The sequence below is a fragment of the Gymnoscopelus braueri genome (assembly GCF_963280865.1).
Source record: "Gymnoscopelus braueri genome assembly, chromosome: 11".
Taxonomy (NCBI): Eukaryota; Metazoa; Chordata; class Actinopteri; order Myctophiformes; family Myctophidae; genus Gymnoscopelus; species Gymnoscopelus braueri.
The window spans coordinates 17,618,332-17,646,130 of NC_137613.1; the positions used below are offsets into that span (position 1 = coordinate 17,618,332).

Genomic DNA, 27,799 nt, shown 5'->3' on the forward strand with positions numbered 1-27,799 from the left:
AGAGAGAGAGAGAGAAACTTAATGTGCTTCAAAGTGAGTAGAAAAATTAAGAAACAGCTGATTTTGTACATTTGTATGTTCATTGATATAAGGGCAAACGGCAAACGGCATGTCAACACGATCCAGTGTCTTCTTGCAGCAGGATACACACACAGAACCAAGGTCTTCTTGCAGGCTACACACAGAACCAGGTGAGTTGAAAAACGATTTAAAAGAATCGATAGGTTTGCGTTTGTTTGCGCCTCTGTGTGCGCTCGAGCAGGCCTAATCGTGTCTGCTATCTCTGCATCAGGGCGTAAAGAAGGGATGCACAGCTAGTGATGTTAGCACAGCGATCACAGCCAAGCCTGTGCAGACTACAGGTTACTGTCTTTTTAAGCATAAGTTGTATTCGAGTTATCATAATTGTGCATCATAGACTACATTCAACTGTACTGTTTATGCCTATGCATAGACTCAAAACATACAGTATAGCCTATAACGGAATCTGGAGACTGTTTTAATGTCGCTTCTTAACAGATGGATCTGTAATCTGTTATCCCCCGCACACACACACACACACACACACACACACACACACACACACACACACACACACACACACACACACACACACACACACACACACACACACACACACACACACACACACACACACACACACACACACACACACACACACTTGCTTTGTTTGCTTGTAATCTGTTTGTCTGATGAGGTTTTTTTTCCTCCCTCCATAGCATTTTGATTGATTGATTGAATACTTTATTAACAGTTTGCAAATAGTGTGGTATGATTTCAATAGTGCTAAAAGGAAAACACAAAATGTATTCAATTCATACATTTCCATCATGCCCTTCATTGAGTCATCACCACTGGGCATTATGCATAAATAAATGTTTAGTGATCATCATCCATTTTGCCATTCATGGCCTGTTTTAGGGTCCCTTCCTTTCCATTGCCCCTGCTTTGTCTTCATCCTGTCCTACTGGCAGTGGGAATAGTAAAGAAATTGAATGAGGTTTTCACATTGATGTCCGGGCCTCATCCTAACTGCTACCCTCATATGATGTTCATTGTGATTCTGATGTTTTCCGTTGCAACCTCTCTCCTTTAACAGTTCCCACTGTCTGTGTGATCCTCATTTCAGCTCATCATCATGGGTTTATGTGACCGCCTGTCCCACTGCAAGCTAGCCCTGGCCTTTGCGGTGCTGATGGACATATTCGGCGGTGCCGCCCTGCTGGTGGGAGTCTTTGCTCCCCTGGAGATCAAAGGTCGAGACTTTGGAGACCTGCTTGTTTATACAGGTACTATGCTTTTGTTGTATAAAGGCCTGTTCTGGTAGATACAAATGTATACATGCAGCATATATACAATGAAACAACAGTGAACTGAAAGCTAAGTGTAAAATACAGGTTTTCAGGAAGAGGCGTTGTGAGCTAGTAGATCTGCTATTTTCACAAATTGTATCTGTGGAACAGAGTCAAACAAAACCGAATGCCCCAACTCCTACATTCCAAGTGCTTATCAGGGTGGGGGGTCCCCAGTTCAAATATGATTATTTTGGGGGGTCACGGCCTGTAAAGTTTGAGAACCACTGATTTAAACCACCTACTGTACCTCTCTGATATCTGTGGGATATATTTTAGAGTAGACCCATGATATGTAAAGCCACTAGTCCTGATTTTGTGATAAATGCATCTACATGCAACATCAACATGCTCTGTCTGTAGTGCATACAGCAGTTGTGGGCACAAACATTATGTAAACTACTTGTAACAGCTTAATATGGTGTGAACCCCTGAGGTCTCTCTCTCTCTCTCTCAGCTGTCCTGCTGAGTGTTTCAATAACGAGATAAATTCCTTGATTGAGTAAATCAACTATGGTTCTCCCCTACTATAGTTTAATGTTCTAAAAAATGACAATTTGATGTGGTTATTCTCCTGACAGCACTGCTCTGCACCTTTCTAGAGCAGTTTTGTGTAGTTGCAAATCTCTAGATCCATGATTTTCGGAAGTTGAAGAGAGAAAGGTAGCAGCTGTGTAAATGACCCCGTCTCTGGTTGTAGGAAGTCAGTCGATGGTGTTGGTGGTGGCTCATTATGTCAAGTTGGGTTTGTTAGTTTTCAGAATGTTGTATTATGTAGACCATATATATTTGAATTCCTTTCAATCTTTAATGTAAACTGGCCTTATGCCACACTGAACTAACCCCCTTGCTGTGTTGTTGCAGGGGCCCTCTTCGTACTGATGTCCCTTGGGGGCTGGGTGATGTGGTACAGTGGGAACATTGAGGGTCTTTCCGCTCGTAAAGAGCGGGGCCACATCGGCAGTGCCATCGACCATCTGGCTCGCACCCTCAGCCGCAAGATCCGCACCCGCCTCCACCGCTGACCCTGGGGGGTCAGGAGGCGGTTGAAATCACACAGGTACTGTAGGTGGTGATTCTCTTGGAAAGCAGAGTAAATGTGGTGAGAATTCAACAAAACTTTAAAAAATTTAGTTTTGCAGGAAAAAATTGCAATTCTGTCTTGGGTCGGGTGCAGAGGCAGGAGATGGTTCCTGTAGTGTACACAGATGATCTGTAAAGCCTAGAGAAGTGAGGTGCTTGGGTGTCACAGATGTAAATTACCAGTGTCCACCACCGCTGAGTGTAGGGGGTTGAATCCACTGCCCCAAAGCACTATACAAACACACGATTGTCCATGTTCGGGGGTGGGAAGCTGGGGGGAAGATGATCTTTGTCACTGAGCTAGTGCCTGCCTGGGGTGGTGTCTGTCAGCATGGGGTTTTGAACAGGAGGAGTAGGACAGAGGAGCTATGTTCCTCCTGGTGGATGCACTGGCAGGTGAGCCAGTAGGGCAAAACAGCAGTGGCAAGTGAAGTCAGAAATGTGTGGGTTAAATGGCCACTAAATTGGTTGATAAAAAGGTTCAAACCAATTGGCTACTCTTGAAAAGAAAAGAAAATGCCTGCAAAAGTGGGGAATTTATTTTGAATATGACTTAGAAAAGTCTAAGATGATAATGGCCAAAACAAAGGTCTGTGACAGTAACTTTACTCCTGTCTCAATAAAGAAGGACATTTATTTTTTATTATTAGTCATTAGTCACAGTCAGTGTGTGTGTATTATTATTTACTGTTACTATTACTATTCTCTCTGACAATTGTTTGCTTGTTTGTTTGTTTGTTTGTTTGTGTTTTAAACAGGCTTTATATCTTTGTGGATGGAATACCATTTCTACAATCCCTGCATTTTCTTCATGAATTCCTTTCATTGAAAACATGCTCTACGGGAACTGGATCTGCCAGTATTAATACAACGTTGGATCAAACTGTTACATCTCTGACATCTGCACTATACTGACAAACGTCTACGTTTCAGCGCTGTTGTTGAGAACCACCTTACTAAGTTGAGGGCTTCGTTCCGATGGAACATAAACTATGGTTAACAGTGTTACAAATGTAAACATGCCAAAAACATTTCAGTTATGAGAGTGCAGTGTTCCGACAGCCATGCTGCTCATGTTTTTATCCTCTTCTTTTATAGTTAATGTTTGTTTTACACATGATTGTAAATGTTATTGAATTGAACGTGTTTCTGTCTTTGTACTGCATTATGATGTGTTGCTCATGAATGTTGACCAGTTCACCTTGTTTCAGTAAATTGTCATAAATATCTAAATTGCTTGGATCAATCTTTGAAGCCCTCTTGTACTGTGATTTACATTGGAGCTAGTTGGATGGCCTTCTTATCCAGGGTGGTGTTTTATTACAATAAAGTACAATAAGTTATATACAACGGCACAAATGAGAGCAGGGGTTCTCAAAGTGGGGTCCAGGGACACCCAGGGGTCCTAGAGAGGATTCCAGGGGGTCCCCAGCAAAAATGAATTCATATGGCATCAAAATCAATTTAACCATTTTAACCCTACACATCGGATATGGAAATATATATATATACATATTGAAAGAATGTGAACATTTTTGAATATTTTCTTAAACATTTTGACAACACAAATCTTGTATACCGTTTCCCTGGCACAAAATATTTTCAGATGCTGCCAAAATGTTATTCGGGGGTATTTGGGGTGGAAATGTGATATTTTTTCTTTTTCTCAAAATTTGTATCCCACGATTTTGTAACCCATTTTTTTTTCCCACCCAGTGCCAATTTTCTAAGTAATCCTGGGCGCTACACTCCCTGATCCGGAATGCCACAAATGAGGCATTCCTCAAAAAGGCTTTACCTTGTGTGAACTACTCTATTGCACTTACATTTGGTGTGTACTGATACTTAAATATTACAATATACAAATTATGGCCTGTAAATTAGAACTAATTGTGCCTTTCTTTGGGAAAGACATTTTTGAGGATGTATGTCTCCAATGCCAAGTCATAAAAAGGTGTGTGTGTGTGTGTGTGTGTGTGTGTGTGTGTGTGTGTGTGTGTGTGTGTGTGTGTGTGTGTGTGTGTGTGTGTGTGTGTGTGTGTGTGTGTGTGTGTGTGTGTGTGTGTGGTCTCCATTCAGCAGTTTGACTGTTACAAAAACAAATAGCCACTTGAGGGCGCTCCATACTAAGTTATTATTGACACCTGAAACCAGTTTGATTTGTTGATTGTATATCATAATTAAATATAACTAATATTAATCCAATATTACCGCTGAATACTGTAAAATTGAATATTAGCCTTTCAGTTCACTCCAAATAGCCTAGCCAGAGACTGAGAAAAGAAAAAATGAGAGAGAGAGACAAAGAAAAGAGTGACAAAACGAAAGATAGACACAGAGATAGGCAAACCAGTTTTATAGGTTGGTATAACTATAAAGATCTTTATGTGTTTTAGTGATTACAGTATATTTGGGAAGCATTTAGTTCTCAGTCTTGTATTGTTGGTAATGATGAATTACAAGGATAAAGTCACAATATATTGTGACTTTATCCTTGTAATTGGTTGGAACCGTTGGTTCTTGGGTATACCCAAGAACCAAGAAATAATCAAGAGGGGGTTATTCACTCACTAAACCAGTTAAAAGTGGTATTGTTGTTTGTTTGTTTTTCGTCAAAAGTTACAGCTATATTCTGATATAAAAAATAATAAGGGTCTAACTGCAATACATTAATTGTAGGTAAATTAACAGCAGTATGGAGGTAAATGAATCCATATATCTACTGATAGATTATAATACATGGACCTATCTTTGCATTAATAATTAAATTGGCTAAATCTCTCTCACACTGTTCAGTATAAATCATTGGTTTCACATTTAACAACCTCTGTAGGTGAAATCCTCCTAGAAACACATGATGTAACAATATTGTTGAATTTCTATTGGCTAGAAGGTGCTGGTGCGTATCTCGAACACCGAGTTGAACGACTCATTATAAGAGTTGCCATGTCCACATATTATAAGCGACTTTGAGCTTATTTTTCTGTAAAGTTGCTTGTAAATATTGGTTTAGTTTCGGGACAGGTTGCAGTTTTTTGGGCTTGTTTCTTAAAAGTGTAGTTGCTTATTTGGGCTTGTTTCCTAATGTTTTATTATTTATTATTATGGTTGAAACCAGTGGTTCTCAAACATTGTGTAAATATTTTGTTCCAGGGACACAACTGAGCTTGTATTTTGGTTATTTTCAAATAGCCAATTAAGTAGCCTACATTATGTTTAAAGGGCGAAGGGCTCGTTTCTTTTGGGCTTGTTTTCATAGACTTGGTTGCTTGTTTCTCTCCCAACACCTGGCAACACTGCTCATTTACACAGTGTGTACTGTGTCGACATTATACAATAGACAGCAGACACTGAGATCAACCTTTCATTAACGTTCTTCTGACCGACTTCAAGATGAAAGAGTTTGTCATAGGCCTGCTGTTGCTGTTCTTCCATGTCGCATCTCCAGGTAAAGCCAATTCAGCTTCAATTCTTTCATTTAAACTGTTGCAGTTTCCATTACTGTGATTTAGCCATACTTCAGCTGGTCTAGGCCAGTGGTTCTCAACCTTTTCAGGCCGTGACCCCCCAAAATAATCATATTTGAACTGGGGACCTCACACCCTACAAGCACTTGGAATGTAGAGGTTGAGGCATTACATTTAGTTTAGCTCTTTTCCACTGATAGATATTGTGAAAATAGCAGATCTAAGCTCACAACATTGTGAGCTTGTAGATCGGCTATTTTCACAATGTTTGCCTCTTTCTTATATTATTTGTTTTTATTTATTGTATTATTTTGATTGACTGATAGGCTACTTTATTTAGAAGATTTGCAGAGAAAAATCATATGGAAGTACAGTTTACAATACAAGGTCGGCTAAAATGGATTGCTCATAAAAGCCTAGCTTGATCCCCACATACTCAATTCATGGAGAACAATTTGACATTTTGGGCTATGTTTGACCAGTTTTTATAGCATAGTTTGTTGATTATACTTTTGATGCAGTAATGGTATTTTTTCTTTTCTTTCTTAAAAAAAAAGTATTAAAAAGGTCTTAAAAGTCCTTAAATTGTCACTTCACTGATATCTAGGCTAGCCGTAGAATACGACTCTCATAGATGTATTTTATGATTTTCAATGTCAGAATCATAAAATACATCTAGGAGAGATGTATTCTACCTACAGCTAGGTCTAGGCTGCTGAACTGAGAAATCGGCTTGTAAAACTTTGCTGGGTTGTCATAAATAGATAGCCTACGTTTAAACCTTTCAAGTACAACCAAGTTATAATTGAAAGCAAACTGTTGATCTACTTTATTAACACTTTTATTGAGATATTATATGCCTAGAGTTGTCAAATCTAAGACAGAATGACAGGCAGACACAGAAAGAGAGACATGCAGACAGACAAATAGACACGAAGACAGAGACTGAGACAGAAAGAGCCAGACAGAAAGACAGTTAGAGACCCACATATGGCCAGAGACAGACATGTTGAAACAGAGACAAGACATGGTTTCCTATAGATTGAATGGAAAACAGAAATGATCTGTTAGAAGTGTTTTCTTGTTTGTAAAGCTAAAGGAATTCTGCGTCATTTATTGTTGTGATTGAATCAAAAATTGTATGTGTAATTAAATAAAGTTAAAAAGTTATATTTCTATTTTGTCTTACAGTGTCTCACTACCTGAAATACATCTACACTGCATCCTCTGAAGTCCCAAACTTCCCAGCGTTTGTGTCTGTTGGGATGGTTGATGATGTTCAGATAGATTATTATGACAGCAACACACAGAGATGCGTTCCCAAACAGGACTGGATGGACCAGGTCACAACAGATGAACCACAGTACTGGGAGAGGAGCACTCAGATTGCCATGGGTCAGCAGCAGATTAACATCAACAACATAGACATCGCAAAGCAGCGCATGAACCAAACTGGAGGTACGTTTATGTTCCACTTACTTGCATACTGTTGAAATTATTTTATTCACATTGTTGTAAAAACAATCAATAAGATGTAACCTATTTCATAGTTAAAAAAATTTTTTGGACCAGCCAATGTGACCGATAATTTTCTAAATAACCAGCCAAATGATATCTGAATATGACAGCTTGAGTCTACTGCTGCACATTGCTCCCCATCTTGTTTCACCACCACAACTCAGTTTGTGTGTGTGTGTGTGTGTGTGTGTGTGTGTGTGTGTGTGTGTGTGTGTGTGTGTGTGTGTGTGTGTGTGTGTGTGTGTGTGTGTGTGTGTGTGTGTGTGTGTGTGTGTGTGTGCGTGTTAAATATGATTTTAATAGTTATAAATCCACGTATTGTAATGTTGTTACTTAATATCATAGACTAATAATAAGTGTTAATAATAATTATAATATAAATAAATAGATAGAAAATTCTATAAATTATTCAAGGTCAAGATGGCCAACAATTCTTATATTTAATGGCCAATTTATATCTAGTATATCCAGTACCAACTAATGGAAAACTTGGTTAGTGTACTGTCTATAGACTAGTGTATATTAGTATACTGTACTAGTAGTGTACTGTCTATAGACTAGTGTATATTAGTATACTGTACTAGTGTACTGTCTATAGACTAGTCTAGTCTATATTAGTATACTGTACTAGTGTGCTGCTGACTATAGACTAGTAGTGTACAGTGTTTCATCCACTGGTCCCCTAACATAATAAACAAACCTCTAGAATTTGATGCATTGGCCCCTCCTATTGTCCTGGAAATTAATATATTCTGTATTATATTGCATTCATAAATTTACTCTGAGAGAGTCGAAGGAGTAACTCAGAGCCTTCAGTGTGTTCCCATGTGTAAATTGAGATCCCTGTGTTCTGCAAGCACACAAGAGCGCACACTAAGACACTTAGACAAACTGTCTCTTCATCACAGTATTGTCTGAGTGTCACGCTGCAAACAAGGAAGTTACGGCGAAATGTCATAGTTGTGGTTTGTTTGGTGAATGAATGTACCAAAAATGTCTGACTGCATTATCTTGCTAGCTTGTTAACCCATTAAGACCTGAAGCCGATTCTAGAAATCCTCTAAATCCCAACAGTATTCTGAAAAACGTATGTTTCTATATCAGTGGTTCTCAAACGTTTTCATGTCAAGGACCCTCAAAATTATATGTGTTTGACCGCGGACCCCCATCAGATCTACAAGCTCATAGCGCGGCACTCGGTGCCGCGCTATGAGCTTGTATATCTGCTGTGTGTGTGTGTGTGTGTGTGTGTGTGTGTGTGTGTGTGTGTGTGTGTGTGTGTGTGTGTGTGTGTGTGTGTGTGTGTGTGTGTGTGTGTGTGTGTGTGTGTGTGTGTGTGTGTGTGTGTGTGTGTGTGTGTGTGTGTGTGTGTGTCAGTGGGTGTGTGTGTGTGTGTGTGTGTGTGTGTGTGTGTGTGTGTGTGTGTGTGTGTGTGTGTCAGTGGGTGTAGTAGATGGATTCTGTTGTTCTCAACACACCAGGTGGTAAAGACAGAATATTAACAACCCACAGTGAACTGTAACAGGATGTCTGTTGTTTACACTGTCTGTCTGTCTCTCAGGTGTCCACATCGTGCAGAGGATGGATGGTTGTGAGTGGGATGATGAGACTGGAGACATTGATGGTTTTGAACAGCATGGTTATGATGGAGAGGACTTCCTCTCATTGGACCTGAAGACAGAGACATGGATCACTCCTAAACCACAGGGTTTCATCACTAAACTGAAATTGGATCAAGACAAAACTGGCATAGCATACAGGAAGCACTATATGACTAGTACATGTATTGAATGGCTGAAGAAGTTTCTCAACTATGGGAAGAAGACTCTGCAGAGAACAGGTACAATAACATTATATGATGGAGTTATTCTTAGATAAATATGTTAACATGCAGTAACATTACTATGAGAAGAACAGAGAACAGTTACAACACGAGGTGATGGAGTTGTACTTAACATGAAGAGAGAAGGTCTCCAGGACAAGACAAGTCTGTGTCTCTGTCTGTCTGTCATTCTGACCAACGCCTCTACATTGTCTTTTTGTTCTTTTCTCTCTCTCTCCTGTCTTTGTTTCTAACCCCCTCTCTCTGTTTCTTTCTGATTTTTCATCCCTGATTTTCTCTTTTTCTCACTGTCCTCTCTGATTTGTCCCTCTCTCATTCTCTTACTATTATATATTTGTCTTATGTCTCTCATTTCATTTGTTCAAATATTTCATTGTTATGAAATACAACGGCTCAATAAATCCAAGCAAAGTCAACAAATCCACATTCAAATACAAACAACCCCTATGATACATTCTCTCTCTCTCTCTCTCTCTCTCTCTCTCTCTCTCTCTCTCTCTCTCTCTCTCTCTCTCAGAGCTTCCCTCTGTATCTTTCCTCCAGAAGACTCCATCCTCTCCAGTGAGGTGTCACGCTACAGGTTTCTACCCAGGCAGAGCCATAATGTCCTGGACTAAAGATGGAGAGGAGCGCCAGGAGAACGGTGACTACGGAGAGCGCCCCAACCATGATGGAACCTTCCAGATGAGCGTTGACCTGAACCTGACCTCAGTCAAACACGAAGACTGGAAGCAGTACGAGTGTGTGTTTGAGCTCTATGGGGTCAAAGAGGTCTTCAAGTACACACTGGACCGAGAGCTGATCAAGACCAACCGGGGTAAGACTGTTATTATAGGACTAAAGGAGAAATGGATGTGCTGCCAAAGATTTTAGATCAAATCATTATTAACCTGACTCTGTCATATGCATTATGCATTGTGGGTAAAGCCAGACACCAAGACATCTAAGACTCAGATAAGTTTAAACCAAGTTTCTACAGCCGTTCAAAGAGGTCACTGGATCACATGATCATAATCTTAAAACCCAATCACAGATTATTACATACCCAGATAGCAAAATATGGGTGAATCAACGTTGAAAAATAGTCGGCCATAACGGTTGACTCAACGTTCAATCTCAACGTTGAAACTGTACTGAAATCACAACGCCATTATTATTTGATTCAACGTTGGGTTTCAACCACTAACTAACACTATATCAACGTTGATTCAACCATCATCTAAATGGTATTCTGCATGCTGATTTTAGTTGATTTTATGTTGAATCAACGTTATGACTCAATATTGATTCAACCATCATCTAAATGGTAATCTGCATGCACATTTTAGTTGATTTAATGTTGAATCAACATTAGGAATCAACATTGATTCAACCATCATCTAAATGGTAATCTGCATGCACATTTTAGTTGATTTTATGTTGAATCAACATCAGGAATCGAACACTGATTTAATTTATTAATTGGATTATACTGAATCATATTAGGAATCAATATTGATCCTGATCATCCAACAACCTAATGGTAATCTGCATGTACATTTTAAATTATGTATGCTGATATGTAAGGCTACATCTTGTTCAAAATTACCTTACATTTCCCAAAATGTGAAAATATAAAAATAAAGACAGACAATATGATTTGAATCTTCACATTTATTGAACCAAGGCATTTAGACCTGCGTTGAACTGCTTTAACCATTGTTTTTATGCTTTAACAGATGACATATAGAACATATACAAGATTGTAGATCTGCTATTTATGAAAGAAATCGTGAAAATGTCTGCAAGCATTTGGATATTTTGACCCGATTCTGTGAATGTCTTCTAAATGATAGATCTGCTATTTTTGAAAAATCGTAAACATTTGTTCAAATCTTTGAATATATATTTTTCAAAGGAAACTTTTGTAACTGAAATCTGTTTCTGGGGGTCCCTGGAAAGATATTTTTCTAGGTGGGGGTCTGCGTCCAAATACATGTGATTTTGGGGGTCCTTGACATGGAAAAATTTGAGAACCACAGATTTGGAAGAAGTATTTAGAAGACAGAATCGGGGACAAAATATTCATTTTCACGATTTTTTTTGAGTTGTTTTTTATAAAAAGAAAAGAAAAAAAGGTCCAAGTTCAAACGCAAAACGCTGTCCCGGTCTAGATGGGTTAAAGAAAAGAAAAAATGGTTGAAGTTCAAACGCAAAACGCTGTCCCGGTTGTAATGGGTTAATCCCTTCAGGGAGGGAGGGAACCTGCAGAGGTGCCACCTGCATCCAGATCCGGTCCCTGCTGCTCCAGAGCATTCCTCGGGATGCCTCCCTGACGGCCAGGCGCAAACTGCAGCCAAGACTTGACCGTCTTTTCATAGTTCAACTGGGTTAATTTTCGGTCCGATCGTTGAGCAGCAGCTGAAAGATAAGATAACAAGAAAGCACATGGGATTTAAACACTCAATTTTGTATACATATAAAACACAAAGACACTTAATCTGCAGCAGCCAGTGCGGGTTGGCTAAAAGACTGGACTGGAATTTGAAATGAGCATCTAAAGCATTGCATACACTTTCACCAGCACCTGACTCCAACCTAAACTTTTTTTAAATATTAATTTAGGAAATTGTGCTCAACTAGTCAACAGGAGATTCTGGTTAAATCAGTCTAAATGCACACATCCGAGTTGAAATCTGAGTTGAAATCTGATTTGAAACCACCTCCAGAGGTGGTTCGAAATCAGATTTAACTCGCACATACAGCACAATAGGCAGGTCGCACTCTGGAGCCCTGTGCCTGCCACAGTCTGTGTAGACAGAGTTTACAGCTGATCAACTGGTTATGAGGGGAGGGGAGGGGCCCTTGGCAGCCTCCTTGCTCTCTGCAAATTTTACTTGGAGGCTATTTATTCCGAATGTATCATATTTTTAAGTTTAATTGTTATAGCACGCCCGTCCCCCGAAATAAAAGCCCTAAAAACACAACACAGTAAGACAGACATGTGTATACATTGTCACAAGATACCCCAAGATATATATCTATACAAGCATGCAAACAGCCCGAGGTGAAAAAGGTGACAACATGTTGTTTTCTTTCGGGTCAGGTGTCACACAATTGCCCTATTTGAGTTCAAAAAGGTGACTGTAGCTGAAAAGTGACACTTTTGCATGTCTGTATACAGGTGGACTATAGGTGGTCTATGGGTGGTATACGGGTGGTATACAGGTGGTATATAGGTGGTATACGGGTGGACTATAGGTGGTCTCTAGGTGGTATACAGGTGGTCTATAGGTGGTCTATGGGTGGTATACGGGTGGCATACAGGTGGACTATAGGTGGTCTCTAGGTGGTCTCTAGGTGGTATACAGGTGGTCTATAGGTGGTCTACAGGTGGTCTCTAGGTGGTCTCTAGGTGGTCTCTAGGTGGTATACGGGTGGTCTATAGGTGGTATACAGGTGGTATACAGGTGGTATACAGGTGGTCTACAGGTGGTATACAGGTGGACTATAGGTGGTCTATGGGTGGTCTATGGGTGGTGTATGGGTGGTATACAGGTGGTATACAGGTGGTCTCTAGGTGGTCTCTAGGTGGTCTCTGGGTGGTCTATGGGTGGTATACGGGTGGTATACGGGTGGTCTATGGGTGGTCTCTAGGTGGTCTATGGGTGGTATATGGGTGGTATATGGGTGGTCTATGGGTGGTCTCTAGGTGGTCTATGGGTGGTATACGGGTGGTCTACGGGTGGTCTATGGGTGGTCTCTAGGTGGTCTATGGGTGGTCTCTAGGTGGTATACAGGTGGTATACGGGTGGTATACAGGTGGACTCTAGGTGGTATACAGGTGGTCTCTAGGTGGTATACGGGTGGACTATAGGTGGTCTCTAGGTGGTATACGGGTGGACTATAGGTGGTCTCTAGGTGGTCTCGAGGTGGTCTATGGGTGGTATACGGGTGGTCTATAGGTGGTATACAGGTGGACTATAGGCGGTATACGGGTGGTCTATAGTTGGTATACAGGTGGTCTATAGGTGGTATACAGGTGGTATACAGGTGGTCTATAGGTGGTATACAGGTGGTCTCTAGGTGGTATACAGGTGGTATACAGGTGGTCTATAGGTGGTATACAGGTGGTCTCTAGGTGGTCTATGGGTGTTCTCTAGGTGGTATACAGGTGGTATACGGGTGGTCTATAGGTGGACTCTAGGTGGTCTCTAGGTGGACTCTAGGTGGTCTCTAGGTGGTCTACAGGTGGTATACGGGTGGTATACGGGTGGTCTATGGGTGGTATACAGGTGGTCTCTAGGTGGTCTATGGGTGGTCTCTAGGTGGTATACAGGTGGTATACGGGTGGTATACAGGTGGTCTATAGGTGGACTCTAGGTGGTCTCTAGGTGGACTCTAGGTGGTCTCTAGGTGGTCTACAGGTGGTCTCTAGGTGGTCTATGGGTGGTATACAGGTGGTCTATGGGTGGTATACAGGTGGTCTATAGGTGGTATACAGGTGGTCTATAGGTGGTCTATGGGTGGTATACAGGTGGACTATAGGTGGTCTCTAGGTGGTATACAGGTGGTCTCTAGGTGGTATACGGGTGGACTATAGGTGGTCTCTAGGTGGTATACGGGTGGACTATAGGTGGTCTCTAGGTGGACTCTAGGTGGTCTCTAGGTGGTCTACAGGTGGTATACGGGTGGTATACGGGTGGTCTATGGGTGGTATACAGGTGGTCTCTAGGTGGTCTATGGGTGGTCTCTAGGTGGTATACAGGTGGTATACGGGTGGTATACAGGTGGTCTATAGGTGGACTCTAGGTGGTCTCTAGGTGGACTCTAGGTGGTCTCTAGGTGGACTCTAGGTGGTCTCTAGGTGGTCTACAGGTGGTCTCTAGGTGGTCTATGGGTGGTATACAGGTGGTCTATAGGTGGTATACAGGTGGTCTATAGGTGGTCTATGGGTGGTATACAGGTGGACTATAGGTGGTCTCTAGGTGGTATACAGGTGGTCTCTAGGTGGTATACGGGTGGACTATAGGTGGTCTCTAGGTGGTATACGGGTGGACTATAGGTGGTCTCTAGGTGGTCTATGGGTGGTATACGGGTGGTCTATAGGTGGTATACGGGTGGACTATAGGTGGTCTCTAGGTGGTATACGGGTGGACTATAGGTGGTCTCTAGGTGGTCTATGGGTGGTATACGGGTGGTCTATAGGTGGTATACAGGTGGACTATAGGTGGTATACGGGTGGTCTATAGGTGGTATACAGGTGGTCTATAGGTGGTATACAGGTGGTCTATAGGTGGTATACAGGTGGTCTATAGGTGGTATACAGGTGGTATACAGGTGGTATACAGGTGGTCTCTAGGTGGTATACAGGTGGTCTATAGGTGGTATACAGGTGGTCTCTAGGTGGTCTATGGGTGGTATACGGGTGGTCTATGGGTGGTATACAGGTGGTATACGGGTGGTATATAGGTGGACTCTAGGTGGTCTCTAGGTGGTCTCTAGGTGGACTCTAGGTGGTCTCTAGGTGGTCTACAGGTGGTCTACGGGTGGTATACAGGTGGTCTATAGGTGGTCTCTAGGTGGTCTCTAGGTGGTCTCTAGGTGGTCTCTAGGTGGTCTATGGGTGGTATACAGGTGGTCTATAGGTGGTATACAGGTGGTATACAGGTGGTCTATGGGTGGTATACGGGTGGTATACAGGTGGACTATAGGTGGTCTCTAGGTGGTATACAGGTGGTCTCTAGGTGGTATACGGGTGGACTATAGGTGGTCTCTAGGTGGTATACGGGTGGACTATAGGTGGTCTCTAGGTGGTCTATGGGTGGTATACGGGTGGTCTATAGGTGGTACACAGGTGGACTATAGGTGGTATACGGGTGGTCTATAGGTGGTATACAGGTGGTATACAGGTGGTCTATAGGTGGTCTATGGGTGGTATACGGGTGGTATACAGGTGGACTATAGGTGGTCTCTAGGTGGTCTCTAGGTGGTATACAGGTGGTCTCTAGGTGGTATACGGGTGGACTATAGGTGGTCTCTAGGTGGTATACAGGTGGTCTCTAGGTGGTATACGGGTGGACTATAGGTGGTCTCTAGGTGGTATACGGGTGGACTATAGGTGGTCTCTAGGTGGTATACAGGTGGTCTCTAGGTGGTATACGGGTGGACTATAGGTGGTCTCTAGGTGGTATACGGGTGGACTATAGGTGGTCTCTAGGTGGTCTATGGGTGGTATACGGGTGGACTATAGGTGGTATACGGGTGGTATACAGGTGGTATACAGGTGGTATACAGGTGGTCTATAGGTGGTCTATGGGTGGTATACGGGTGGTATACAGGTGGTATACAGGTGGACTATAGGTGGTCTCTAGGTGGTATACAGGTGGTCTATGGGTGGTATACAGGTGGTCTATAGGTGGTATACACGTGGTATACAGGTGGACTATAGGTGGTCTCTAGGTGGTATACAGGTGGTATACAGGTGGTCTACAGGTGGTCTCTAGGTGGTCTCTAGGTGGTATACGGGTGGTCTATAGGTGGTATACAGGTGGTATACGGGTGGTATACAGGTGGTGGTATACAGGTGGTCTAGAGGTGGTATACAGGTGGACTATAGGTGGTCTATAGGTGGTCTATGGGTGGTCTACGGGTGGTATACAGGTGGTCTATAGGTGGTCTACGGGTGGTATACGGGTGGTATACGGGTGGTATACAGGTGGTATACAGGTGGTCTATAGGTGGTCTATGGGTGGTATACAGGTGGTATACAGGTGGTCTACAGGTGGTATACAGGTGGTCTACAGGTGGTATACAGGTGGTCTCTAGGTGGTCTCTAGGTGGTATACGGGTGGTCTATGGGTGGTATACAGGTGGTCTCTAGGTGGTCTCTAGGTGGTATACAGGTGGTATACGGGTGGTATACAGGTGGTCTAGAGGTGGACTCTAGGTGGACTCAGCATTTATAGGATGCCAGGTCAACAATGACCTGGTATCTGTCCTTTGCATAATCCTGCAAGGTCATCAAGGCTAGGAGGGCAAGTGCTACGGGCTGAGGTGGAGTCTGAAGAGGTGAGTCTATGGGTGGTATACAGGTGGTATACAGGTGGTCTCTAGGTGGTCTCTAGGTGGTCTCTAGGTGGTCTCTAGGTGGTATACGGGTGGACTATAGGTGGTCTCTAGGTGGTCTATGGGTGGTATACGGGTGGTCTATAGGTGGTATACAGGTGGTATACGGGTGGTATACAGGTGGTCTCTAGGTGGTATACGGGTGGACTATAGGTGGTCTCTAGGTGGTCTATGGGTGGTATACGGGTGGTCTATAGGTGGTATACAGGTGGACTATAGGTGGTATACAGGTGGTATACAGGTGGTCTATAGGTGGTCTATGGGTGGTATACAGGTGGTATACACAGGCATGCAAACAGCCCGAGGTGAAAAAGGTGACAACATGTTGTTTTCTTTCGGGTCAGGTGTCACACAATTGCCCTATTTGAGTTCAAAAAGGTGACTGTAGCTGAAAAGTGACACTTTTGCATGTCTGTCTATAAGTGGTTACCAACTCCACTGACTGGCCATCTATAACACTACTCTGAGGAACTAGTGGTGTGACAAATACTTACTGAACAGTGCCTCTTCGCCTCATCCAGTTTGTTCTTCCCCTCTGGGATGACACCATGCTTTCCGTATACGACGGCATTGCGGCACTCCTCATGGGTGAAGAACACCTCGAACAAGGCGTGGAATAGCCTCTTGCAGTCCTTCCTGGCACGCTGGTGTATGGCTGCCAGCTGCACAGATGAAATCATCTGTCCACAGCCTGTGAATAGAGAGCGAGCAATTAACAAACTGCATTTTAAGACATCAGCTACATTGACCCCTTTCTGCGCTCAGTGCACCATGAAAACAGACAACTGTGACCTTCTGAAAACTTCACTATCTAGTTGCAGCTCACAACACGGATCACTCGCTACCAAGAACGTCAGGTTCAGTGTGAAATGTATGGCAAACGTATACATCCATACCTGGATATAGCTCCTGCTGCCCGAGACTGGACACTCCAGACTCTAGGTCACCGACCAGGGTGATAAAGCCCTTCAGTGCGTCTAGTTTCTCAGAGCCTAGAACAAAGACAAAAAAATCTGAGTCTACTGAGTGTATTTGTAAAACAATAAGATTGAGTACTGTTCTACAAAGCTCTACAGTATATTCTGATAGCAGTCATTGATGAGTATTTGTTCAGTAGCAGGGGTCGATCTCCCCAGCTCTTCAGTAAACAGAAAACAGTTTTATTTTGGGATACCAATGTTTTCCAGTCATGTCAGAGAACTCACAAAAGAGGTACAGGATAAAGTAAAGTTTCAAGTGAGACAAAGAAATTAGCAGACAACTGAAAACTGCAACATTACAGGCAATAAAACGTACTGATACTGGAGAGCACAGTGGTTATCCTCCTCAACTGGAGCTGGAGCTTCTCCACCTCAGACCGACAAGAGTCGCAAGGCTGCCACCCTTGACCCTCTGGTATGCTCTGGTCAGATGGATTTGGTTGACCTAGAAAGATTGAAAGCACGTCAAAAACTGTAAAGAAAAGTTTTTAAAAAAAAAGCAAAACTCATCTATGAATCCTGAATTTGAAGGACAACAGTGCCAAGTCTGCTGACACTTAGCTGAGGAACCACACCTTCTACTGGAGCATCACTGGACGGAGATGGAGGTTGCAGTACACTGGGTGTTTCTTGGTTCCACTGATCCAAGTCCATATGTAGCTGCATACGGCTGTGCAGAAAAGACAAAAGGCCCTTAATTGTACTTGGTCAAAAATCATCAAAACTATAGGCTACTATACAAGCTCATAGCGCAGCACCGAGTGCTGTGCTAAGAGCTTGTAGGTCTACATGGGTTAAATCTAAAGAAAACATACCTCATCAACAGGTCGGCAGGCCTGTGTAGAAGAGGCTGGAGGGTATGGCTGTAAATCGGGGTAGAAGGTATCACAAGGTTGCAGAGACATAGAAAAGTAACCTTAGTTTGTAGTCTGTCAAAGATCTTTAAAAAATAGCTATGCCTTTATGCAATGCATTGTGGATTTTAGATAGACCAATCAAAAGTAATGTGGAATGTAATACAAGTCACAAATAAATTCAATTTATATTCAATTATAACCTTAGCAATACAAAAATCAAAATGAGTGCAATAAATCAATGGTTATTATAACCGTAACAATCAAAATTAAAGTGTCTGCATTAAATTGATGGTTATTCAAAGCTAAACAATCAAAGTGCCTGCATTAATCCAGTGGTTATTCTAATCTTAACAATCACTAACTCCATCAGTTTTTGAGAGATTGTATTTTGGGTTTTAGGGATTTATGTCCAAGTGAGAGAAGAACTCTTTGAATAAAATCAAAGGTGTTCTTCATTGATTTGGGGTACTCCAAATTCAGTGCGTAAATCAGTCCAAACAGTAGGCAGATGGCATGTGGGAGACTTTGAAGGTCATCACTGTTGTACCTTCCAAGACGATGCATGATAGTGAAGAGTCCAAGTGCAGTGAGTGAGGAGAAGCCGGGCTGTCTTCAGGAACCACGGTCAGGATCCCAATGGAGAGGTGGGACATGTCTGGAAGGTCATCGGTGTCCTAACAACCACAACCACAATTACATGTCAAATGTCGCCTTTTTATATGGTAGAAAACACAATACACACCCACTAAGGGGAAGTAAAATTCTGGAATGACTATATTCAATAGAAAGAACAGACTGTAAATACTGTACACGCATAAATAATTAACAGATCAATTAATGATTTAAGTTCATCTAGACAGCTGTAAACATTCTGTCTGCTTGAAAGTAGAGTTGTTATCCCAAGATCTATTATGACCAGATAGTGTATCACGTTGTTAAACATAGCCATGTCCTGAACTAAACAGTTGTCATGTTGGCACCATTTTCAAATAGTATAGCAAACTTATTTACCAAGAGTATCAGTGAAGTGTTGATGTTGTTTGAAGAGAAACAGTCTAACATTGATGTGTTAGACTGCAGACTAGCAAGGCAAGGTGGAGGGAACAGTGGAAAGCAGCAGAACCATCTAGGCTTCACAACTACATCGAGGATCCCACAGATGTCCCTGGCCAGCACCTGCCCCGTAAGCAGTGGACAACCCTCAACCGCCTGAGGACAAGCGTGGGACGCTTCGGTGAAGCAATGCAACAGTGGGGCCTCTCGGACAGTGCCCACTGTGAACCTGGAGACCCCCTAAAGACTGTGGAACACATCATGACCAGCTGCCCGAAACACCGCCCACCACATGGCGACCTAGGCCTGATGAACCTGGATGACGAGACGCTGGACTGGCTTGCTGCAACGGAGCTGAGGATCTGATGACATACGCAAGAAGAAGAAGATTGATGTGTTAGACTTTAATTAATTAGTTATAGGAAATATTAGTAGATCCCCTCATAAAGACAAGTGAAGGTGTACATATACCTGTGTCTATAGATAAATGACATTTGTTTTATCATTTAGTTTTTGAAAGCATAGTGGGAGAATGCCATTAAATGCAATCAGATACAAGTTTTAATTATCATGAATAGGGCAGTCTATGGAGGGATGACTTTGTATCTTAGAAACTTAACAGTGGAGGTACAGCTGATAAGGAGAAAGTGGAGCAGGATTAGTCACACATTCAGGAGAAACAAAACAGCAATAATTAAACATTAACATGGAACGCACCAGGCAAACGGAGCAGAGGAAGACCCAAAAACACCTGGAGAAGGAGCACAGATTTAACATAGGTTTAACATAGGTTACTGCATCCAAATAGCTCTAATGAGGTGAATGCCAGTGTAACACTTTTTTCTGCCCAGTGTGATGTGGTATTTCTTTACTGTTTGGTTAGGATTTATAATGGTAAATTATGTTTTTTAAATTGCGTGGTTCTGGCATGGCTTCCATGTTTAAAGCGATAGTGCTTAAAAGGGCAAGACCACTTTGGTAGAGGTTTGTGTTGTGTATTTACCTTGCCATGATGTAACTCCAAAGGAGGACAAGAAATCAAATATAATTGCTCCATTGATTAGAAATTGATCATTCAAAATATGCTCCTCATTGACTTACATTGTACGCTGAAACAGCTCTCAAAGTCACTATTTTAGCACATAAACAAACACAATCAAAGCTAATTCAGACAATATAGAACATCACCAAACCCAGTACTGCTTATTTTTTGAATAAAAATGTCAACTTCCTGCTGATTTTACTATTTGAAGATCCGGATCCACAGATCCAGTCGGGGTTTTCTTCTTAATAAAAATAGTAAAATCAACAGGTTGTGAGCTTGTAGATTGGCGATTTTTTTAAGCAACGCTGTTGTACGACAAAAGTATAAAATAGGGCTAAAGTACTTAATCAGACTTATTGATTTACTAATTATAAACATCACTTGGATACAATTATATTTTAATGTTGTGTAAATATGTTTCTACCAACGACTAGTTTCAAAATTTGCGAGTCAGGCCTGCCTTATAGCCATGGACCACGAGCGTCATGGATAAACTGCAAACTAGTGTTTGCACTTTCTCCATTTATAGCCCGTACATCCACATAAACGTTCAGATTCCAAATATAAAGTGCTGACCTCATGGCCACGAATGTTACAAGTATGTACGGACCCTCAGATGTACACGTATCTTCCGTATTGTTCAATAAAAAGCATTTTAATCCGATCGGTGGCCATTTTCTTAGGTTTTTCGCCATATGCTAACTGTGACCCTATCGGTTGGGAAGTGTATTGCACTCTACATACGTTATAACTCTATGAGGAAATGGCCATCGATCGGATGAAAATGCTTTTTATTAAACAATACGGAAAATACGGGTACTTCTGAGATACCATATATAATTGTAACATCCGTGGCCATGGGTTAAGCACTTTATATTTGAAATCTGAACGTTTATTTAGATGTAAGGACCGTAAAGTTGAAAGTGCAAACACCAGGTTGAAGTTTCGTCATGACTATCATATCATATATGACAGTCATGTTTCAGGGCTATACTCGGGCAAATACACGCCACGGTCATGAACTAACAAGTTGGACAACATTTTAATTCCATAAACTAATTCAATTTACCTGTTATAGTAGATTAGAAGCATGGAAACATCCATGTCTGTAAGGTTCGCTCCTCCTGAGCCGTTAGTTCGACTTCCTGCAGCTCCCCGGTCCGTCTGAGTGTGTGTTCAAAACGGATAAGCTCCGCCTCCGCCTAACCCCTTTGTAATGTTGACGCAATTTTGGGTCAGTGGTACTCAACCTGTGGATCGGGACCAGCCAGGGGTCCCCACATGATTTTTTTTTCTGGGGGGGGGGGGGGGGGTCCCCAGATGACAGTGAAGGGACAATTTAAGTAACCTTTTTAATAAATGAAAAAGTAAAAATATAGCAAATAAAAGAGTAATCAACAAACTATACAAAAAAAATTTTGTCAAACATTGGCCAAATTCTCAAATAATATAAGAAAGAGGCAAACAGCCGATCTGCAAGTTGTGAGCTTGTAGATCGGCTGAAGTTGAAGGATAAAATTAATAATGATAATAATAACTGATATTAATGATGATGTTCACATCATGTAAAAACATTTAACATTTTTGTGCCTTTTGTTTTTTAACCTGTTGTTTTTTAACCTGATTTCCAAAAATGTAAAGTGTGCTATAAATAAAATGTATTATTATAATTTTTTTATTATTATTATTAATATTATTATTACTATTATTATGTATACTTTACATTACTGAGAATGTCTGCAGGTGGCACATCTCTGTGCAGTGTCTGAGCTCTGCCGTGTAAAGGGTGAAGAGAAGGGAGGCCAGCACAGTCCCCTGGGGGACTCTTGTGCTGCAGGTCACAGTGTCAGATGTAAAGTCCCTCAACCTGACGTATTGTGGTCTGTCAGTGAGGTAGTCCATGATCCAGGACACAAGGTGTGGGCCAACATGCATGCTGTTCAGTTTGTCTTTCAGAAGGGGAAGGAGGGGGGGGGGGGGGGGCTGTATGGTGTTAAAGGCGCTTCGAAAATCAAAAAATAATATCCTCACAGCACCACTTTCCTTGTCCAGGTATGTAGTCGAAGCTATTGAGGTCTGAATTAAAATCCCTGTATAAGGTCGCAGGCACCCCAACTTTAAGCTGGTTCCCTAGGCCTAGTAGGCCTAGAGCCTAGGGAAGTTGAATCGCATTCTTATGCTTTCCTCTGGGAAACACGTCCATGTAAGACACTACAAGACCATTCAACCCTAAGACCACTCAAAATGGTCTTAGGGTTTTAGATTCTTAGGACCATAGTGAAAGTGGAGATCTTCGCCATAAAAGTGTCAAAGAAATTAGACACATATCCACGTGTTCGCATGGACAAGCTCTACAACATATCAAAAGATGGGCCCGTAATACATTATCAAGTTAAAGCACGTTGAAGTGAAGCGGTAACACTAGGCCAGGGGTTCTCAAACTTTTTCATACCACGACCCCATATAATAAGGGAAATCTTTTGGCGACCCCAGCAAACCGCCCCCAAAATATCTCGCTAGAACCACATCATTTCTTTATCCGACATAGCGGTGCAGCTGTTGGTAGTAGGCTACTGGTGGTCTCTGGTTGTCTGTAATTGTTGTCTGACGGTAACGTTACGACGCAGTCTAAGTTAAACTCCGTGCGAGGGCTACAGATGAAACCACATGGATCCGCGGTTCTTGTATTTTGTACCCTCTCGCTTACGGACTAAGTAAATCGTTTTGAAGAGCTCAGCTAAATCATCTGTGTCCTCCTGTGTTGTTGCTACGCTGTGTGCATTGTGTGCAGTGTCAGTGTCGTGTCGGGGTGTGTGTGTGTGGTGTCGGGGTGTGTGAGAGAGAGAGAGAGAGAGAGGTTTCACGTTGGTCGTGGACGCAGCCCCCCCAAATTATACATGCATGATGTGTATTGAAGCACAGCCTATCGGCCTCAGTTGATGCGCGAGACAGGACAAATACACAAACGACTGCCTGGTGTAAAATCCGAGTGAAGGACATCGTCTTTTTTTCCTTCCACTTTGGGTTGCGACCCATAGTTTGAGAATCGCTGCACTAGGCAATTAAGAGCCTAGGTTGTAAACCGTAGGTCTGTGTGGAAGGAAACTTAGATTGGGCGAATCGGACACGCACTGATCGAGAATCTGATTTCTGATTCACTCCATGGGCTCCAGAAGGCTAACCCTAACCCAAGGGCAGCTAAGGTTAGGGTTAGCGAAGGTAGGGGGAGGAGGGGAGGGGAGGCGAAGGCATCCCCCCTCCCTCACCCGTCAAAAAAAGAATAAGGCAAATGTCATAGATTCAACATTGAATCAATGTTGGTATTTCAATAATTAAATGGGAGGAGGGGGGAGGGGGAGGAGGGGGTTGCCCCCCCTCCCCCCAACAAGAAAAAAAGAAAAGAAAACGGCAAACTGCATGGATAAAACGTTGAATCAATGTTGTCATTTCAATCATTAAATGGGGGGAGGGGGGGTGTGAGGAGGGGTGTGCCTCCCCCCCTCCCCCCATCAAGAAAAAAGAAAAGAAAAAGGCAAACAGCATAGATTCAATGCTGATTCAATGTTGGCATTTCAATCATTGAATTTGCACCATAGATTCAACGCTGATTCAATGTTGGCATTTCAATCATTGAATTTTGCACTGCAATACAACAGTGATTCAATGTTGAAAAACCATCAGTCTTCAATCGTAACCAAAAATCAACCCTAACGACTATAATTCAACGTTGAATAACCATATTTTGCTATCTGGGTATAGACTAGACTATAGTGAGTCTCCTGTACTGAACACAGTTATTTTAATAACTCTACACATAGATAGATAGATAGATAGATAGATAATTCCTCTTTTTCATTTCTGTTTTCTGCAGTGGTGGAAAAAGTACTCACATGTTTTACTTAACATCAATACCACAATATAAAAAAAATCCCTCTATGCTAAGTTTCCTTGAGGAAAAGTATAAATGTATTGGCATCAAAATGTACTTAAAGTACCAAAAGTAAAAATACTCATTGTGTAGAATGTCCCATTTCACAAGTGATATAAATGTATAAAAAATATTTTGAAAATAGCAGATCTACAAGCTTGTAGATCGACTATTTTCAAAGTAAAGATTCCTCAAATTTGTATTTAGTGCTTGAGTACATGTACTTAGTTACTTTACACCACTAGTTTTCTGTGTTTTATTGCTCCAGTTAAACCCAAAGACAACATGACCGTCCTCTTCATCGCTGTGGTGGTTCTTGCTGTCATCGCCATCCTCGTTGTCCTCGGAGTCATCATGTACAAGAAGAAGACAGGTGAGGCAGTAGAATGATGTACATTTTGGTTTCTCAAATATCATTTCATTCATACTGAGCTAACCACTGTGATATCTCTTTACCTCTTTATTTCAGCTTCACCTCCTCCCACTCCATCTCGTAAGTAGTACTTTATTTTTTACTTCACATTCATCTGGTCTGATAATCCACTGACCCCAAAGCACATTCAAATTGAACGTCAGAGCAAATAAAAACTGTTCCAAAAATGTAGAGTCTCTGTTGGGGTGCCGTAGACAATTGTCACCATTATTTTCATATTAGTCAAAGTGCATGATCACAATGTTTTCACATTCATATCATCATATCATGATGTGGAGACTCGACAGGATTAAACTATTCATAAAGTCAGCCTAACATTTAATCATGCTGTCCGTTATAGTTGACTAATGTAGGCTCTATGTAAACTTACCACCGTAGGAACAGTGGTTACATACAGTATAGGGTGACTGTCATAGCTGGCTCTTGCCATGACAAATAATGGGGAAGGGAAACCAAGGTAAAGGTATAACAAATAGTGTTTATTAAATAATCCCTAACAAAATGCAGCCAAAGCATAACGGGTTGTGGAAGCAAAACATGATAAGGCTAAGGATCCAATGTGATGTGGAGTCAGTAAATCTGTAGTGTGTGAAAACCTAAAGTAACAAAGGCGCATGGAGAATGAATAGAGGCTGGTGGAAGACAGCAGGTTTGTCTTCCCTGGATTTCTCTCAAAAATGGTAGCACATGAGCTGATTTTATCGCTCCTGAAGACTCCGGCCCAGGTGCTCTCCAATGAGCCATTAGCAGGAATGCAGGTTGCCCCACCCTGCTCACCTAGTAAGATGATTAGTAGCCTGGCAGCAACTAGTGGGGTATCACAACGACTTATTGACAACATCATCCTCAGCTCAGCGTTTCATTCAGACAGGCAATGCATTTGTTCATGTTTTCTAATTGGTCAGGTGAGCATGTTTACATGAACAGAACATGATAAACATCTATGCAACTACTGAAAACAACTATTATTATTATAATTCTGGCGAAAACCGGGACAATTTTGTAGTGAATGTTGAAAACTGGGACATATTAGTGCCGCGCTATGAGCTTGTATATCTGCTATGGCACCCCCTTGGCGTGCCGTGAGGTTGTCACATGGTTACAGGTTCACTTTCATTCATAAAACCGCGTTTACATACGTAAACATACGTTTTAGAGATATTTGTTGGGACTTGGGACACACAGCTTGAAATCGGGACAATCCCGGCCAAACCGGGCGTCTGGTCACCCTAGTTAAATAACCACAACATAACCGTGTGTGTGTGTATGCATGTGTCATTCAGTAGGTTCTTAAACAAATAGCAATACACCCCTGTTGATGGCGTATCCTAACTATGTATTTCTTACATTATAGATTCTGAGGTCATGAAACTGAATCCAGAGACACCTTCTTGCACATAGTAAGTCACTTTAATATTAGGTAGTGGTTCTCTCTTGACTCAGGGGTTTCTATTCTAGGTAGTTCATTGCATGCACTCAGTGGACCATGTTGAAATCTACAATGAAAGCCAGCTGTACTATGGAACTCCAGGACGAGAGCTTAGAAATATTATAAGTTGGGTGACTCGATAGCCGAATGGTTTGGGCACATACTGTACCACAAAATGCCCTCTTCAGCATTCCCCTGGTTAAACTCCTGACTGACCAGACTGTTTGCTGTGTGTCATTCTGCACTCTGTCTGCCTTTCCTGTCTCTCTCTCACTGTCGTTATTGAAATAAAGCAGAAATTGTATGTTATAATTACAAGCAGCATTATTTAGATGTAATGATCACCTCATCCATTTGTTGTAATTGTATTAACGGTTTAATCTCAGGTTTCCTGTGTTTCCAGGAAACCTCACTATTTAACAGTAACAGCTTTGATAGTTAAGAGAAAGAAATATAGAACAAGTTAAACTGTTTTAATTAATCAAATGATGATAAACAGAATTTATACCCCCCCCCCAAACTGATGTATATAATGTTGTAATGTAAGTGATTTTTTGAATGATCAGTTGATCAGTATTTTTATTTTCTCTCTCATGTGTTAATTCTTCTTTTAGGTTTGCAGACCACTGGAGCAAGTAGAGACGTTCTCACCATCTCTCTCTCTCTCTCTATGAATGCAGTGAGAAGTGGGTTATAAACCATTCATTCAACCATTTATAAACAAGGGTCAGTAATCCATTACAGTTGCAGATAAAACATAATTACATTATTCATACTTTCAAAATAAAGGCAATCATTTGTGAGTTCAATTATAGACAACCACAATGCTTTTCAGTGTATTGTCAATTAGAATAAACTCTAATTTAATGTCATGTGATTGGTTGAAGATGATAATCATAATCATCGAGTTGGGCTATTTTTTGTCATTCAAGTGTTTTGTAGGTAATCAGTCATGGATTACTTAAAGTCACCTTTTTAATCTAGATTTTGAAGCTTTCTATAAATCCTTTATGAATACTAATTGGGCTTACAAGACATGTCTAATAATGCCTTATGAAAATTTAAAGATGTCCACTTTACACCTTTTTAAAAGTAGTTTATATCCTCAAAGAGGAGGATAGAATAGATGATGTTTTTGTGTCATTATGACGTTAAGGGCCAAAATGCTGACACGAAAATAAAACCGTAATTAATTAATTAATTCATTCATTCATACACACTTATACATGTACACTTTTGTTTACACACTGTAACACATATGCACAACAACATAGAACATGTACATACAAGCATGTACAGTATGCTCACACATACACAATACTTATTTGGACAAATGAATAATGTGAGTTTAACATTGATTTCCCTATGATGTAAATAATTGAATTTTATTTTCCTATTGTGTTTTCACTGTGTGTTTTTAAACTTTTGTCTTTAAAAAAGAAAACAAAACTTTAATTGATTGGTTATGAGGGGATGTGTTTGATCTCTTTTAAGTTTTTTGTACATATTGAAAATAATGAAGAATGCTTCAAATATGTTAAAGACTTAGATACGTGTCTACTAAATGAAGGTCAGATGATTTGCATTGTTGTTGCATTCATTTATAGGCCTACTGCTAAATACATTTTTATTAAAGACCCAAATACTCTTAACAGTCTGCCTCTTTCTTTTAGAATCATAAAT

At 41.3% G+C, this 27,799-nt stretch overlaps 4 protein-coding genes and 1 pseudogene across 8 annotated transcripts in view; 4 read left to right on the top strand and 1 right to left on the bottom strand.

The window, feature by feature from the left end:
- LOC308096082 (major histocompatibility complex class I-related gene protein-like) overlaps positions 1 to 27,768 on the top strand; it is a 55,633-nt pseudogene extending 27,865 nt beyond the window's left edge. Inside the window, exon 8 of the transcript XR_013935114.1 lies at positions 26,804 to 27,768. The product of XR_013935114.1 is annotated as a major histocompatibility complex class I-related gene protein-like (transcript). The remainder of the gene's footprint in view (positions 1 to 26,803) is intronic.
- Positions 1 to 27,799, top strand: part of LOC308096083 (class I histocompatibility antigen, F10 alpha chain-like) — an 86,924-nt gene that overhangs the window by 42,470 nt on the left and 16,655 nt on the right. The gene's annotated exons all lie outside the window — the stretch shown is intronic.
- On the top strand, positions 84 to 2,455 carry LOC308096090 (transmembrane protein 238-like). Its single transcript, XM_080443374.1, has 3 exons — positions 84 to 191; positions 1,151 to 1,310; positions 2,238 to 2,455. The coding sequence occupies exons 2-3, from the start codon at positions 1,160 to 1,162 to the stop codon at positions 2,396 to 2,398; spliced, it is 312 nt and encodes a 103-aa protein (XP_080299500.1). The 5' UTR covers positions 84 to 191; positions 1,151 to 1,159; the 3' UTR covers positions 2,399 to 2,455.
- On the top strand, positions 5,768 to 27,768 carry LOC308096087 (class I histocompatibility antigen, F10 alpha chain-like). Its single transcript, XM_080443368.1, has 8 exons — positions 5,768 to 5,904; positions 7,115 to 7,381; positions 9,003 to 9,281; positions 9,802 to 10,101; positions 24,523 to 24,627; positions 24,724 to 24,747; positions 26,042 to 26,087; positions 26,731 to 27,768. Coding segments are annotated over exons 1-8 (1,077 nt in total). The 5' UTR covers positions 5,768 to 5,849; the 3' UTR covers positions 26,732 to 27,768.
- LOC308096088 (uncharacterized protein) lies at positions 10,953 to 21,598 on the bottom strand. 4 transcript variants are annotated; one of them, XM_080443372.1, is made up of 10 exons: positions 21,396 to 21,598; positions 19,999 to 20,032; positions 19,240 to 19,643; positions 18,776 to 18,902; positions 18,187 to 18,234; positions 17,947 to 18,041; positions 17,688 to 17,816; positions 17,288 to 17,383; positions 16,886 to 17,082; positions 10,953 to 11,684 (listed from the first exon to the last, which is right to left on the bottom strand). In XM_080443372.1, the coding sequence occupies exons 4-10, from the start codon at positions 18,790 to 18,792 to the stop codon at positions 11,655 to 11,657; spliced, it is 612 nt and encodes a 203-aa protein (XP_080299498.1). In that variant the 5' UTR covers positions 18,793 to 18,902; positions 19,240 to 19,643; positions 19,999 to 20,032; positions 21,396 to 21,598; the 3' UTR covers positions 10,953 to 11,654. The 4 variants fall into 4 exon arrangements, with proteins under 4 accessions (XP_080299498.1, XP_080299495.1, XP_080299496.1 ...); XM_080443369.1 differs by lacking the exon at positions 10,953 to 11,684 and having other exon boundaries at positions 16,602 to 17,082; XM_080443370.1 differs by lacking the exons at positions 10,953 to 11,684; positions 19,999 to 20,032 and having other exon boundaries at positions 16,602 to 17,082.